This window comes from Copadichromis virginalis, linkage group LG16 (assembly GCF_057382275.1).
Source record: "Copadichromis virginalis isolate Kocher_CV1m ecotype Utaka linkage group LG16, C_Virginalis_male_GT1.1, whole genome shotgun sequence".
Lineage (NCBI taxonomy): Eukaryota > Metazoa > Chordata > Actinopteri > Cichliformes > Cichlidae > Copadichromis > Copadichromis virginalis.
The window spans coordinates 21,049,458-21,062,270 of record NC_140633.1 but is presented as its reverse complement, the minus strand read 5'-3'; the positions used below and the strand labels follow the sequence as shown (position 1 = coordinate 21,062,270).

Genomic DNA, 12,813 nt, shown 5'->3' with positions numbered 1-12,813 from the left:
CACGGTTCGGATCGGATCATGGTTTTAAGTCAGGGATCGGATCAATTTTCGGATCAGTAAAAAAAGAAAAAAGATTTAAAAAAAATTATGGTACAATATAGGGCAGTAAAGGGCTTTGTATCTACCACTCAATTCAATTCAATTTTATTTGTAAAGCGCCAAATCACAACAACAGTCGCCTCAAGGCGCTTTATATTGTAAGGTAGACCCTACAATAATACACCGCTCATTATATCGCACTCTGCTGCGATATAATGAGCGGTCACGGTCACATAGCTTTCCATTGCCCTGGAGCTCCACCCATTTGTAGTAGTTAGGGCAACAGAAGATGCCTGGGACAGTTCAGCCATAACTTAAATCTTTTCCTGCTCATACGTGCTTGGAACGATCTTGCCACTAAACTGGACGCGCAACAAGATATCATAGCGTGGCTCAAGCATCATAGTTTAAACCCCTTGTTTTGCACAGCGGGATACGGCCTCCCGTCTGCAGCTAAACACCCCAACAGCTTTTGTAATAGTTTTAGCCTGGTCGGATTGGGCAGCAAAGGGCTGCTTAAATACCGCAAGCTCCTCTGCTCCTCCACTTGGACCGCTAGCACTGGCCATAACTATCTCTTGACAGACCCACCACGCCACCATACGCATACTTTTTTTCCTTTTTTTTCGAATCTTCGGATCACGTGCGTGCCGAACCGTGAGTGGGATCGGTTTGGATTACGAATCAACCGTGATCCGTTGCACCACTAGTAGTATTCATAGCCCTAAGGAGATTTAACCTTTTAAAGAAAGAAAAGTGTAAAAACCCCATCTGTCGAATACCGGAAACTGTATTTTGTGCCTTTGTGCAGGTGATGTGATCACTCGGCGCCACACAGTAGAGATGTCAGAGCAGTACAGGGACCAGCTTGCCAAAGCCATCTACGGGCGCCTCTTCAGTTATCTGGTCAACAATATCAACGACTACCTTCAGGGACAAGATGACACCATCAGGTATAGTGGTGTGTGGTGTCTGTGTCTAGATGTGTTTCCGCGACACACCACAATAAAAACCTTTGAAATGACAGATTTCCAAAAGCAATCACTCATTTGTGTAAACTGGAGTGACTAACACTAATACTGTAAAGTAATCCTTTAGTTTAGAGCAGAGATAAACATTTAAATAAACTTGTGGACTAAAATCTGTGTATTGAACAACAGGTTAGAGATGGAGGACACATCCAAGGCTTTTTTTTTTTTAATGGAGGCCTCAGATACACACAAAAAACAACTTATGTTCACACACACCCAGGTGAAGGACATAGGATCCTTGGTGTTGTTGATGTTGTGAAGCCTTATCACACTCTGATAACCTGCACTAGATCTTCTGGAATGTGTTTGTGAGCTGCCTTGTTTACACACCAGCCACAGAATGTAATACATTTGTCAACCACACATTCGTGGCACACCCCTTTCAGATTTTATTGCACACACACGCGCACACACAATAGAATCAAATGTCTCATTAGTGACATAAGCAACACTTTTCTCATGTTGACTCAGGAAAAATAAAAGTGGCTATTTAATAAGTAACATTCATTTCTTTGTTCCAGTGATCCTGCTTGGGAGATTGGGATCTTGGACATATTTGGGTTTGAAGAATTTCAGAAGAATGGATTTGAGCAGGTGGGACAGTGCTTTCTGTTTTAAAATTCAGCCAAAAAACCAAAACATTGCTATTATGTTCCTCGTCCCTTTACGCTGTGTGATTATTCCGCCTAATTGAGCCAAATGCCTCCCCTGTGGCCGTTCTCTGCTATTGAAATATCTCTGAATGGTACTGTATGTGATCCTAATCAAATTTTTTAAATATTTGGAGTTCTTATCTGTTTTAGCCCAGGCATTTTTGTCTGTAATTGTAATGAATGTGGTGAGGTCTGTGGCTGACTGTGGCGTGATTTTCATCTGTCCTCCAATGAACCAACGGCTGACACAGTGTCTGTCTCTGTGCAACATGTTAGTGTAATAGGCAGCCTCAAACCACCATGTGGGTGTGTGTGTGTGTATGAGGAATACAAAACCTGTTTTTAATAAAATACAACTTTATATATTTGGCATTACATTACTTGCCAGTACAGGCTATTGAATCAAGTTGATCTTAGTCCAGAATAGTTGATCCCATTTATTTTTCATTTTTGCACCCAGATATGGCTACATTAGTAACAGGCAGTGTAATTATTGCTCACTACCAGAAACATTAGTAAATAATAAGTGCATGACTTTTAGTTTTGGTTCATGAGTAAAGTTTATATTTAATATTAAGAAGTCTATCTATGAAGACAAGCAGATTTGCTTAGTGTGTAACAGTGGTGTACCTGAAACTGGCACATAAACTACTCCTTTTTTAAAAACCGGGTTTTTAAAGTCCTGCATCTCATGTTTGAGACATCACTATATTATTTATTTTTAATGTTTCTATGTATCTGATGTATTGTGGTTCCTATAGTATAGTAGTTAACATAAGGTTGCTTCAGAAATGCCCTTTGAGACTGTGTCAGGAAACATATCTGGTTTAAAATTCATCCATCCATCCATCCATCCATCCATCCATCCATTTTCATCCGCTTTGTCCGGGGCCGGCTCGCGGGGGCAGCAGCCTAAGCAAAGAGGCCCAGACCTCCCTCTCCCCAGCCACCTCCTCCAGCTTATCCGGGGGAATACCAAGGCGTTCCCAGGCCAGCCGAGAGATATAATCTCTCCAGCGTGTCCTGGGTCTGCCCTGGGGCCTCCTCCCGGTGGGACATGCCTGGAACACCTCACCCAGGAGGCGCCCAGGGGGCATCCTTGTCAGATGCCCGAACCACCTCAGCTGGCTCCTTTCGATGTGGAGCAGCAGCTGCTCTACTCTGAGCCCCTCCCGGATGGCCGAACTTCTCACCCTATCTCTAAGGGAGAGGCCAGCCACCCTTCGGAGGTGTCAATGGAAAATTGTATTTAGTAGTCAGTATAATCTTTTAGTGATATAAGTTTGCATATGGTAGAATACTGCATGTAGTTATTTGTATTAGAAAATATTCAACCATGTATACTTAGAGGCATATAATTAATTGTGTGTGATCTCTAACAGGCTGCAGGCTTGGGGTGCATCCCAGGAATGCACCCCCACGTCTGGGAGCATGAGAGCTCATACCTTGTTTTATTGTTTTATGGCAGGATTAACGTAGTTACATTTGTTTTAGTTTAAGTGCTTCTTTACATATAGATGAACTGCTGGACTTCCTCACCATGTTATCTAGGGTGGGGGAGACTACCCCCTTTCCTGACCAAGGATGTACCTTTTGTGCTCTCATGACCCTTTGATCAGCAGTAACACACACACACACACACACACACTGAAGTATAAATAAAGACCGGGGCAGTTTCTTAGTGCGAGTCTCTCAGTAGGGAGCTGCCCTTGCTAGCAAGAACTCTGTGTGTTTCTCTTCTCTGAGTCTTTACTGAAGAAGTGTTTTAGAATATTTTCCCTAACAGGAGGAAGCTCATTTCTGCCGCTTGTATCCGCGATCTCGTTCTTTCGGTCACTACCCACAGCTCGTGGCCATAGGTGAGGGTAGGGATGTAGATCGGCCGGTAAATTGAGAGCTTCGCTTTTACACTCAGCTCCCTCTTCACCACGACGGACCGGTGGAGCGTCCGCATTACTGCAGCTGCAGCCCCAATCCGTCTGTCGATCTCCGGCTCCCTTCTCCCATCACTCGCGAACAAGACCCCGAGATACTTGAACTCCTCCACTTGGGGCAGGAACTCATCCCCGACCCGGAGTGGGCACGCCACCCTTTTCCGGCTGAGAACCATGGCCTCAGATTTGGAGGTGCTGATCCTCATTCCCGCTGCTTCACACTCGGCTGCGAACCGCTCCAGTGCGAGCTGGAGGCCCTCACCCGATGAAGCCAACAGAACCACATCATCTGCAAAAATCAGAGATGAGATTCTGAGGCCACCAAAGCGAAAGCCCTCCGCCACTTGGCTGCGCCTAGAAATCCTGTCCATAAAAATTATGAACAGAACCGGAGACAAAGGGCAGCCCTGGCGGAGCCCATCACCCACCGGGAACGAGTCCGACTTATTGCCGGCAATGCGAACCAAGCTCTTGCAACGGTTGTATAGGGATCGAATGGCCCGTAGCAATGGGCCAGACACCCCATATTCCCGCAACACCTCCCACAGGACACCCCGAGGGACACGGTCGAATGCCTTCTCCAAGTCCACAAAACATATGTAGACTGGTTGGGCAAACTCCCATGCACCCTCAAGTATCCTGGAGAGGATAAAGAGCTGGTCCAGTGTTCCGCGACCAGGACGAAAACTGCATTGTTCCTCCTGTATCCGAGGTTCGACTAACGGACGAACTCTCCGGTTTAAAATTCAGCCAAATGAAACACATGGAGCTACCTGCTGTGGCAAGGAAGTTTTGGAATACATGTTTGTATATATACATACATTTGCATCCACAGGCTGCTCAGCATGTCTGCCATCTTTGGTTCTATAGATTGTGAAGTGCAACATGTGCCGCTGTATACAGCTCACCTGCTATAGGCTGTAAATCTGCCATGTTCTCATCAGGCATGCACTGTTAATAGACTACTCAGTTGTAAGATCAGCAGGGATCAGACAGACAAGACAAGTTTCTGTGTGTGTGTGTGTGTGTGTGTGTGTGTGTGTGTGTGTGTGTGTGTGTGTGTGTGTGTATCCGGAGCCTCAAAGTGTAATTTATAGTGCTCAAGAGGCTAAGTGCTTATTCCTGCTACTGAAAGCTCACACTTCCTCCCTGTGGAGCTACTAGTTTTTCACAGCTTTCATTAAGAGAGTGTCTGTTTGTATTTGCTTTGTATGAGTGTGTGTGTCTGTCACTAAGATAACAGTGGCCTAGCCCATCTGGATTTTTTTCCAGTCCAAATGGAGGTGAGAGATTATTTCACCTTTTCTATTTAAGTCATAGAAAGTGCCAGAAGAGAAAAGAAAGTAACAGGATAAGAAAATCTAAAAAAAAAAAAAAAAAAGCGAGAGGAAAAACTACTGTGTCTGGCACTGCATGCTTTCTTTCATCAGACACTAAACCCACAGAAGAGGGAAGAGGAGGGGCAACTTCCGGATAAACACAATGACCTCGTACAGTAGACGTGGCACTTCAGTGACAAACAAGCTCTGACATGTTTGTACACACATGTGCACGCATATGCAGCAGCGTACCCGAGCACGCTCCACATGCGCACAAGGATCGGGGTCATTAGAACTTGTTAATTAGAACTGTGTTTGCAGGGATGTGTTGTACCTGCTCAACACTTTGCTAATGAGCTAACTCAATCAACCACCTGCTGGGGCTAAGCTGTTAATGGACTAAACTAGCTTGGAGTAAAAGAATAGACTGAAGATGGGACCGCCTGCACTATGAAAAATATATTACGCCTGTTAGTTAATGATTACCATGCATTCAGCAAATCAGATTTTATCCTAATATCCTATAATTATTGTGATATTTTACTTCTGCTGTATTGGAGCAGTTTCTGCCTTGGACTAGTCCAGTTATAGTACACTGCCAACCCAGAGAAACTATAGAAAGGAGAGTTGATGTGACACTTTGCACTGCAGGTTGACCACTCTATCCTGCTTCTCATTACTCCTATTAAAAGGGCAAGCAATGACAGTATGTAGCTGGCCCTGAGTGCCTTTGAGTGGTCTGTACTTATTGAAATTGCGGCTGTGGCAGTGAGTGCTGCTCGGACTTTAACTGCATTTGTTATTGAATTTACAATGCTATGGATATGTCTCTGGTTACTCTAGTGCTCCTATTAACAGTAGCCATCAATAGGGCACAGATGATTTGCATCTGCAGTGCTTCTGTTCGATATGACAGTTGCATTGTTCAGGAATACAGTCGCATCATAATCGTGCTCAGTAAGGTCAACCAAGACCTGCATATAATTAGTGTTACACATGTTTTATAGATGTTTATAGATGTTTCACAATCTCTTTCAATCTTTTTTGTCATGTGTTTACAATAAACTGCAAAGTGTTTTTATTTTCTGGGATTCCTGGGAAAATTCATCTTCAGTTTTCCCAGGAATCCTGGGAATTAAACATGTTTCTTTTTAATAACTTCAGCTAAACTCTGATCATTTAAAGCAGCTCTAATACACCACGGAGAATCGGGCATGCATGTGTTCACAATGACATTTTCTACGTGTTTTTCTGCTTATTATTAAGGCAAAATAGACAATTAATGTATAGTGGTGTTACCAAAATATAACTATAATATATAAATCAGATGGACCAATCATAATTAAAATAGATTCTGAGTTTCCCCGATTAAAGCAAAAATGAACTTGCAACAACAGGCATCATTTATTTTAGTCACATTTGTTCATTTTGCACTCACTTTTTTCCTTCTTCTGGATGTGTGCATAAACAAGGCCACACCATACAAAATGTGTTACCGTGGAAATGCAATCCCACAGTGTCAACTCAGAAGTTGGAACATGTGCTATTGACCCCAAATGCTTTGTATTCATTAACAGGCTACATTTTTTAATAAACAGCACTCAAGTTAATTTTTTCTCTGTCTTTACATTTCCCAGGAACTGGGGAAATAATCTTGCTAGGATTTCCCAGGAATCCCATTTCCTGGCATTAAACCCTAGTCTACACCAAGGTGTCAGACATTTGTAATAGTTTACTGGTCCACTGTTACAAGAGAAGTCAGCTCATTTATGCCCCCGACAGCCGATTGTGTCCAGCATTGTGAACATTTTTGTTCTTTAAACATAAGCATTCAGCAGCATCTCTCTGATGAACGTCAGCCATGCGTGCTGAAGAGTGTTTACATGCTGGTGTGTGTGCGCTCTGTGCATTCCAGCTGTGTGTGAACATGACCAATGAGCGGCTGAGGCAGTACGTCTCTGAGGTGCTATTCCAGCAGGAGCAGGCTGAGTGTCTGCAGGAGGGCATCGCCATGGAGAACGCACGCTCTCCCAGAAACCACCCAGCCATTCTGGACTTCTTTTTTCAGGTACTGTATGCTTCTAGTTTGGACCAGTCCAGTCCAGTTTGATCTGACATTATGTAATGCAACAATCCCAACCACACTTTCCCAACCTAACTTTTGGAATCACAATTATTCAGTTTTCTAATGTACACAGTTAAAGTCTTGACGTTTTAATTGAGACAAAAGGCAAAAACATAACATGTTCAAAAAGTCTATATAAACATAACTGCTAATGCCCCTCTAAGCCAACTGTCTGCCTCTGTTGTAATTGGTGCGAGAAATCTCTAAATCAAATAATATCACTGAATCTCCTTCATGTCACACGAAAAAAAAAAATGTGGCTCTCTGGAAGTGTCACAAAATATGGATTACTGTTATTGCTTAGTGCTTGTAAATATCTCCTAAATAAATGATAATGTGAACATCTGTTTGTTCCTCCTCTAGAAGCCCCAGGGGCTGTTGTGCGTGTTAGATGAGGAGAGCCAGAGCCTGCGGCCATTAGAGCAGACCTTGTACAAGAGGCTCTCTGCCCAGTTGGACTCCAACCAAATTCATGGGCTGTCTCTCACTACCAAGGATGGCAATGGGAACCCCCCACCGAAAGACCAAGGCCCAGCCTTTATTGTCAGCCACTATGCAGGACAGGTCTGTGTGTGTATGGCAATTTTATTTCAGTAGATTTTGCAAAGGATTAATGAGGATGAAGTGAGGCCAGCTATAAAGAGCATGAATGTTAGAAACGCAGTTAGTCCAGATGACATACTTGTGGAGGTGTGGCGATGTCTAGGATGTCTTTTTGAGCACATTGTTTTATACAGTGTGAGGAGATTGAGAGTGAGAGGATGCCTGAGGAAGATGTGTGTGAGAAGAGAAATGTACTGGTGTCAGTTTTCAAGCATAAGGGTGATGTGCAGAATTTACAGAGGGAAAGAGGTGATGACTCATACCAAGACATAGGAAAGAGTTGCTGAAGCTAGGTGAAGACGAGAGATGATGATCAGTGAGCAGCAGTATGGCTTCATGCCAAGAAAGAAAACTATAAATGTGATGTTTGCTTTGAGAGTGTTGATGGAGACGTATGCAGAATAAATTTGTGAATCTAGTGAAAGCATGTGAAAGAGTGCCAAGTGAGAAACTATAGTACTGCATGAGAAAGTCTGGAGTGGCACAAGAAGTATGTGAGGGAGGTGCAGGACATGTATGAGGACAGCGGTAAAGTGGTATGGTGTGCAGTAGTAGTGACAGATGGGTTTAAGATGGGGGTGGGATTACACCAGGGGTCGGCACTGAGCCCCGTGTTGTTTGTGATGGTGATGGACAGGCTGACAGATGAGGTCACGCGGGAGTGTGGACTGCGATGTTTGCAGACAACATTGTGATCTGTGATGAGAGTTGGGAGCAGATGGAAGAGAGACTAAAGGTGAAAGTATGCTCTGGAGAGAAGAGGAATGGAAGTCAATAGAAGCAAAGCAGAACACATGTGTTAATGAAGCAGGTGTGACAGTGAGCAAGCAAGGAGAGAGGTAGTGAGGAGTTTAAATACCTGGGGTCAACCATCCAAAGCAACAGCCAGTGCACAAGAGAGCTAATGAAGATAGCGCAGGTAGGATGGAGTTGATTGAGATGAGTGTCAGATTTGTGACATAAAGATGGCAACAAGAGTAAAAGGTTAGGTTGGTAGCAAGACCAGCTCAGTTCTCATCATGGAGATGGTGGCACTGAAAAAAAGACAGGAGGCCAAGCTGGAAACGGTGAATCTTAGAAATGAGTACATCGATAGAACTTATTGAGGCAAGGCTGAGATGGTTTGGACATTTGCAGGTGGTTATATTGGACCACACAGAAGGTTCATGGATGCAATAAAGGAGGATTGGCCCGACAGAAGGAGAATGCTAGAGAAAGGGCGATATTGAGGCAGATGATCCACTATGGCGACCACTAAAGGACCAGCCAGTTACTGGGCCTGTTTGTATTGCATCTGTATCTGTGGTTCATAGCACATTTGCGAGATATGAACTGATAGAATAAATATAATGGAATATTTTTTTTATACTAGTATATATTTCTTGATTTGTATTTATTTGTTTTTTTTCTGCCAGATTTCATACAACCTCACGGGATCGCTCACAAAAAACAAGGACTCTCTTCCTCAGAATCTCCTGTTTACGATTAAGTGTAAGTACCCAATGAATAACAGACATGCGTGCACATTGTGGTGTCAGCACGCGCTTCATTACAAAGACGCACTCTTGTGTAAACAAACAGCACACAAAACCACTCGTTGTCCAAATGTGGTTGTGTTTTTATATGTGCGTTTCATCCCCTGTGCAGCAGACAGCACCGTCTGTGTGTATATTGTCTATAGAAAGTGCCAGATGTGAGGTGTTGTGGTTAGCAGGACACAGGGACTCGCTGTGTGACTGCCAGGCTAGCCTCGTGTCCAGAAGCCTAATTGCTATAATTTCCATGATGAGGCTAATCTTCTAAAGGCTAGCTCGTCTCTCAGACTTGGCTGTTATCCCTCCGTCTGACAGGTCGATGCATCGCTGCCTTTCATCCACACCGAGACATAAACAATGTGGTTTTTTTCTTTTAGGTGGCATCCCCTCGTCACTTCTTGTTTAGGGCTTGAAGTTAAAAGGACCAAAGTGTCTGCTATGTGCATTATTACATGAAATTGTAGGCTGTGGATATAGGGTGAAGATGATCTAAAAATAATGCCCTGAATGTTTTTATAATCAGTTTACCTGAAAAAAATGCAAGATTTATTCCTTGTTTTTCTCACTGTTGCTGTAGAGAGCTCTTTATGTTTGTTGTTCTTATTGCTCTTTGACTCAAAACCAAAACAGTGTGCCCAAAATGTTCGTAGTGTAGTTCAGTATTCTGAATCCATGTAGCTTATCTCCATTTTTCAAACAAAACACCAACTGAAAGAATAAGATAATGTTTGTAACAGCATTTTAAAGGTGGAAATTATGACTTTTTACATATAATTTTGTTCTTAAAATTGAATTGGGTATTTAAAAAAAAGTTACATAATTTGGATACATGTTTAATGTTCGAACCGTTCCATTTCGCAGATATGTCTTATGAGATTTCATTACAAAGATGGTAGGTTGATTAAGCTAATTTAGGGTCTGTGTCCATGCGAGTGTTTGCACACAAAGACTCTTTATTATTATCTTCCCTTGTTTATAATTCTGCAGGATGCTCAGACATTTTGCAGTATACTGTTTCATGTTTCTGGCTAGCTATTCACTTAACCTTTGTTTGCTCTTCACAGAAGCACTCACTTAAGGGTTTAGCCCCTCTTAGTGGGGGCAACAGCTCTTGTTCTTGTAATTTTACATGCACTATACCACGGTTTGGAAAACAGGAGCACAGCAGTGTTGAAAAAGGTTACTCATGAAATGTAATAGGCTATAAATGGCTAGTTACGCTGTTAACATTTAAAAAAGTTATTTTAATTAGTTTTTCAAAGTATAAAAGTCAAAGTGGTTAACAATCTTTATACTTTACAGCAGCACTAGAGTTATGGTTTACTTTCAGAAAGAAAAGAATGAATTTAAGTGCAAACTGCCAAGTGAATGAAGTCTATCTAGACAGCTCCTGTTAATCTACCCAACCCTTGATGATGTGTCCATAAATGTGATAAAACTAAACACCCCTGCATATTTTTTTTAATATAGCGTTTGAGCTGTTTATAAAAAATGATACATTTGAATATAATCATCGTCATTGGTTAGTAATTGTGTCATTGTCTTTCATTTTATACCAAAAATGAAACAAAAAAAAAAGCAATCCTGGTGTCTGTTTTGTGTCACCAACTGCTCTGATTTATATTTTTCTTTAAAATGAGTGAAAAAAACCTTTAGTTAAGAACAAAAAACTGTTTCCAGATTTTTCTTTCAAAATAGATTATTGATCGAGACAAAGCTACATGGATTATTCAGATGATCGAAGTGATTGCCATGAATAAAAAGGCAATTAGCTCGGAGCTTTTAGTATTTAAGTCCTGAAAGAAGTCTTGTTTTTTATTTGCTTAACTGCCACCATCCTTTACCACCTCTCCTTCGCTCTCTCTTTCCTTTTTTTCTGTGTCTTTCTCAGCCTTTCAGATTAGAGCCACACACCCACGTTCACACACATGTTGTTTGGCTTTCTGAATGAGCTCATTGTTGTTGCGAACCGCTCCACGTGTTATAGAGTGACATGGTCCACCCCCTCTTGTTGCCTAACTGATTGTTGTTTACATGCAGATTGATTTTATGCGTCCTCCCTGCTTACACTCCTCCACTGATATTTCTCTCTGTCCTTGTTCATTTTTCTATCTTTCTTTCTTTCTCACCTCTCCATATTCGCTTCCACCCACTTTTTCAACCAATGCTATTGCTTCTCTTACCCTTATGTTTTCCTCCCTCTCTGCATGTATGTGCTTTGTGCCCGGTAGCCAGTGAGAGTGTGTTGCTGCAGCAGCTCTTCCAGTCCAAGCTGACTCAGACTGGTTCCTTGGTGCCAGCAGCCCGGAGCTGCATAGGGCTGAGGGGGCCTAAAGCTGCCTTGTTGCTCCACAGGATACCATCAGTCTCCCTTGTCAGTGCCAGCTCAATCCCCCAACAGCCCCGGAGGTACCATGATCTTACTAAGGTACGGTACCTTGCACACAGTAGGATGAGTCCACTACTGTGGCTACACCCTACACTTGAGCCAATACACTGACATCAATTCACCTTTATAGTATTTTTAGTGCGTGACCACTAGATTTAAGTAAACTAAAATATTACATGGCCACTCCCATTTCAACTGCATATTAGAAAATAGGACTTGGTGACATGTTTACCCAGAAAGCTCTGCTGTAAAGTGACCACTAAAATCAATCGATGGAAAAACTGGGGTGGTATTTTTCAGGAACAAAAAAAGAAAAGGCTAATTTAGGCTTCTTCCCACCACACTGCTATATATAAACATCTGGGAATTAGATTTGTTTGTGCAGCCCTGCAAGAGATAAAAGCTCCGCAAGAATGTATGCACGTGCACATGAACTGGGGGCATTAGTGTGCTTATACATTTTTCTCAAAACACGAAAAAGCACACCTGAAAACGATAGTGTCCCAAGTCTCTTCGTTCAGCTGTTTTTCCCTCTTTATTTTATTTGTTTCAATGTTTTGAAAGTACAGTGTAGTGGTGCACATATGTGATTGCTGGTTGTATAACCTTCAGGAGGCCCTGTCTGCTGTTTCTGTGGCTCATTAGCCATCTAGAGCAAAGGCTTATACAAGGCCCCTTTAACCTCACTGATCTGTCCCAGCAGCCTTATACGGTAACACTAGGCAATATTGTTTTGCTGCTCGGTGTATAAGCCTGTAAATATAACAGTGAAGCACTGAACCTCTTCTTACATATGACAAATCATAACTGTGTCTGAATTCTAAATATGCTACATATTTAATCTGATTGCAAGAACCACACCAATTATCAAAGATATCAACATGGTTTTATTAAGGCTGCACAAATTTGATGATATGTGATGATAATGTTCCGTATTCATCAATGGCCCCTTCAAGAGGTTCATCTGTCTAATAAGTTCCTGTATTATCGCTTCCTGCTTCCAGATCTTGAAGAAAAAGGGCTCCAGCTCCTTCCTCCAGCGACTAGAGCGTTGTGGACCCACCACAGTGGCAGTCCAGCTAAGGGTATGATCTCGTCCCGTTACATAATTCTTCCAGTTGCAAGCGAATGAAATTTTACAGGAATAAGCAAAGGAATTTATGTCAATCTTGTGAATTACTGTGC

General features: G+C 42.4%; 1 protein-coding gene across 2 annotated transcripts in view; it reads left to right on the top strand.

Moving 5' to 3' along the window:
• myo16 (myosin XVI) overlaps positions 1–12,813 on the top strand; it is a 92,381-nt gene that overhangs the window by 46,123 nt on the left and 33,445 nt on the right. For both annotated transcript variants that reach the window (XR_014915459.1, XM_085433738.1), the window contains exons 20-26: positions 851–992; positions 1,592–1,664; positions 6,892–7,044; positions 7,465–7,665; positions 9,120–9,195; positions 11,471–11,667; positions 12,633–12,713. Coding sequence is in view for 1 of the 2 variants with exons in the window: in XM_085433738.1 (XP_085289864.1) it covers positions 851–992; positions 1,592–1,664; positions 6,892–7,044; positions 7,465–7,665; positions 9,120–9,195; positions 11,471–11,667; positions 12,633–12,713 (923 nt within the window). In the remaining variant the exon portion in view is untranslated. The remainder of the gene's footprint in view (positions 1–850; positions 993–1,591; positions 1,665–6,891; positions 7,045–7,464; positions 7,666–9,119; positions 9,196–11,470; positions 11,668–12,632; positions 12,714–12,813) is intronic.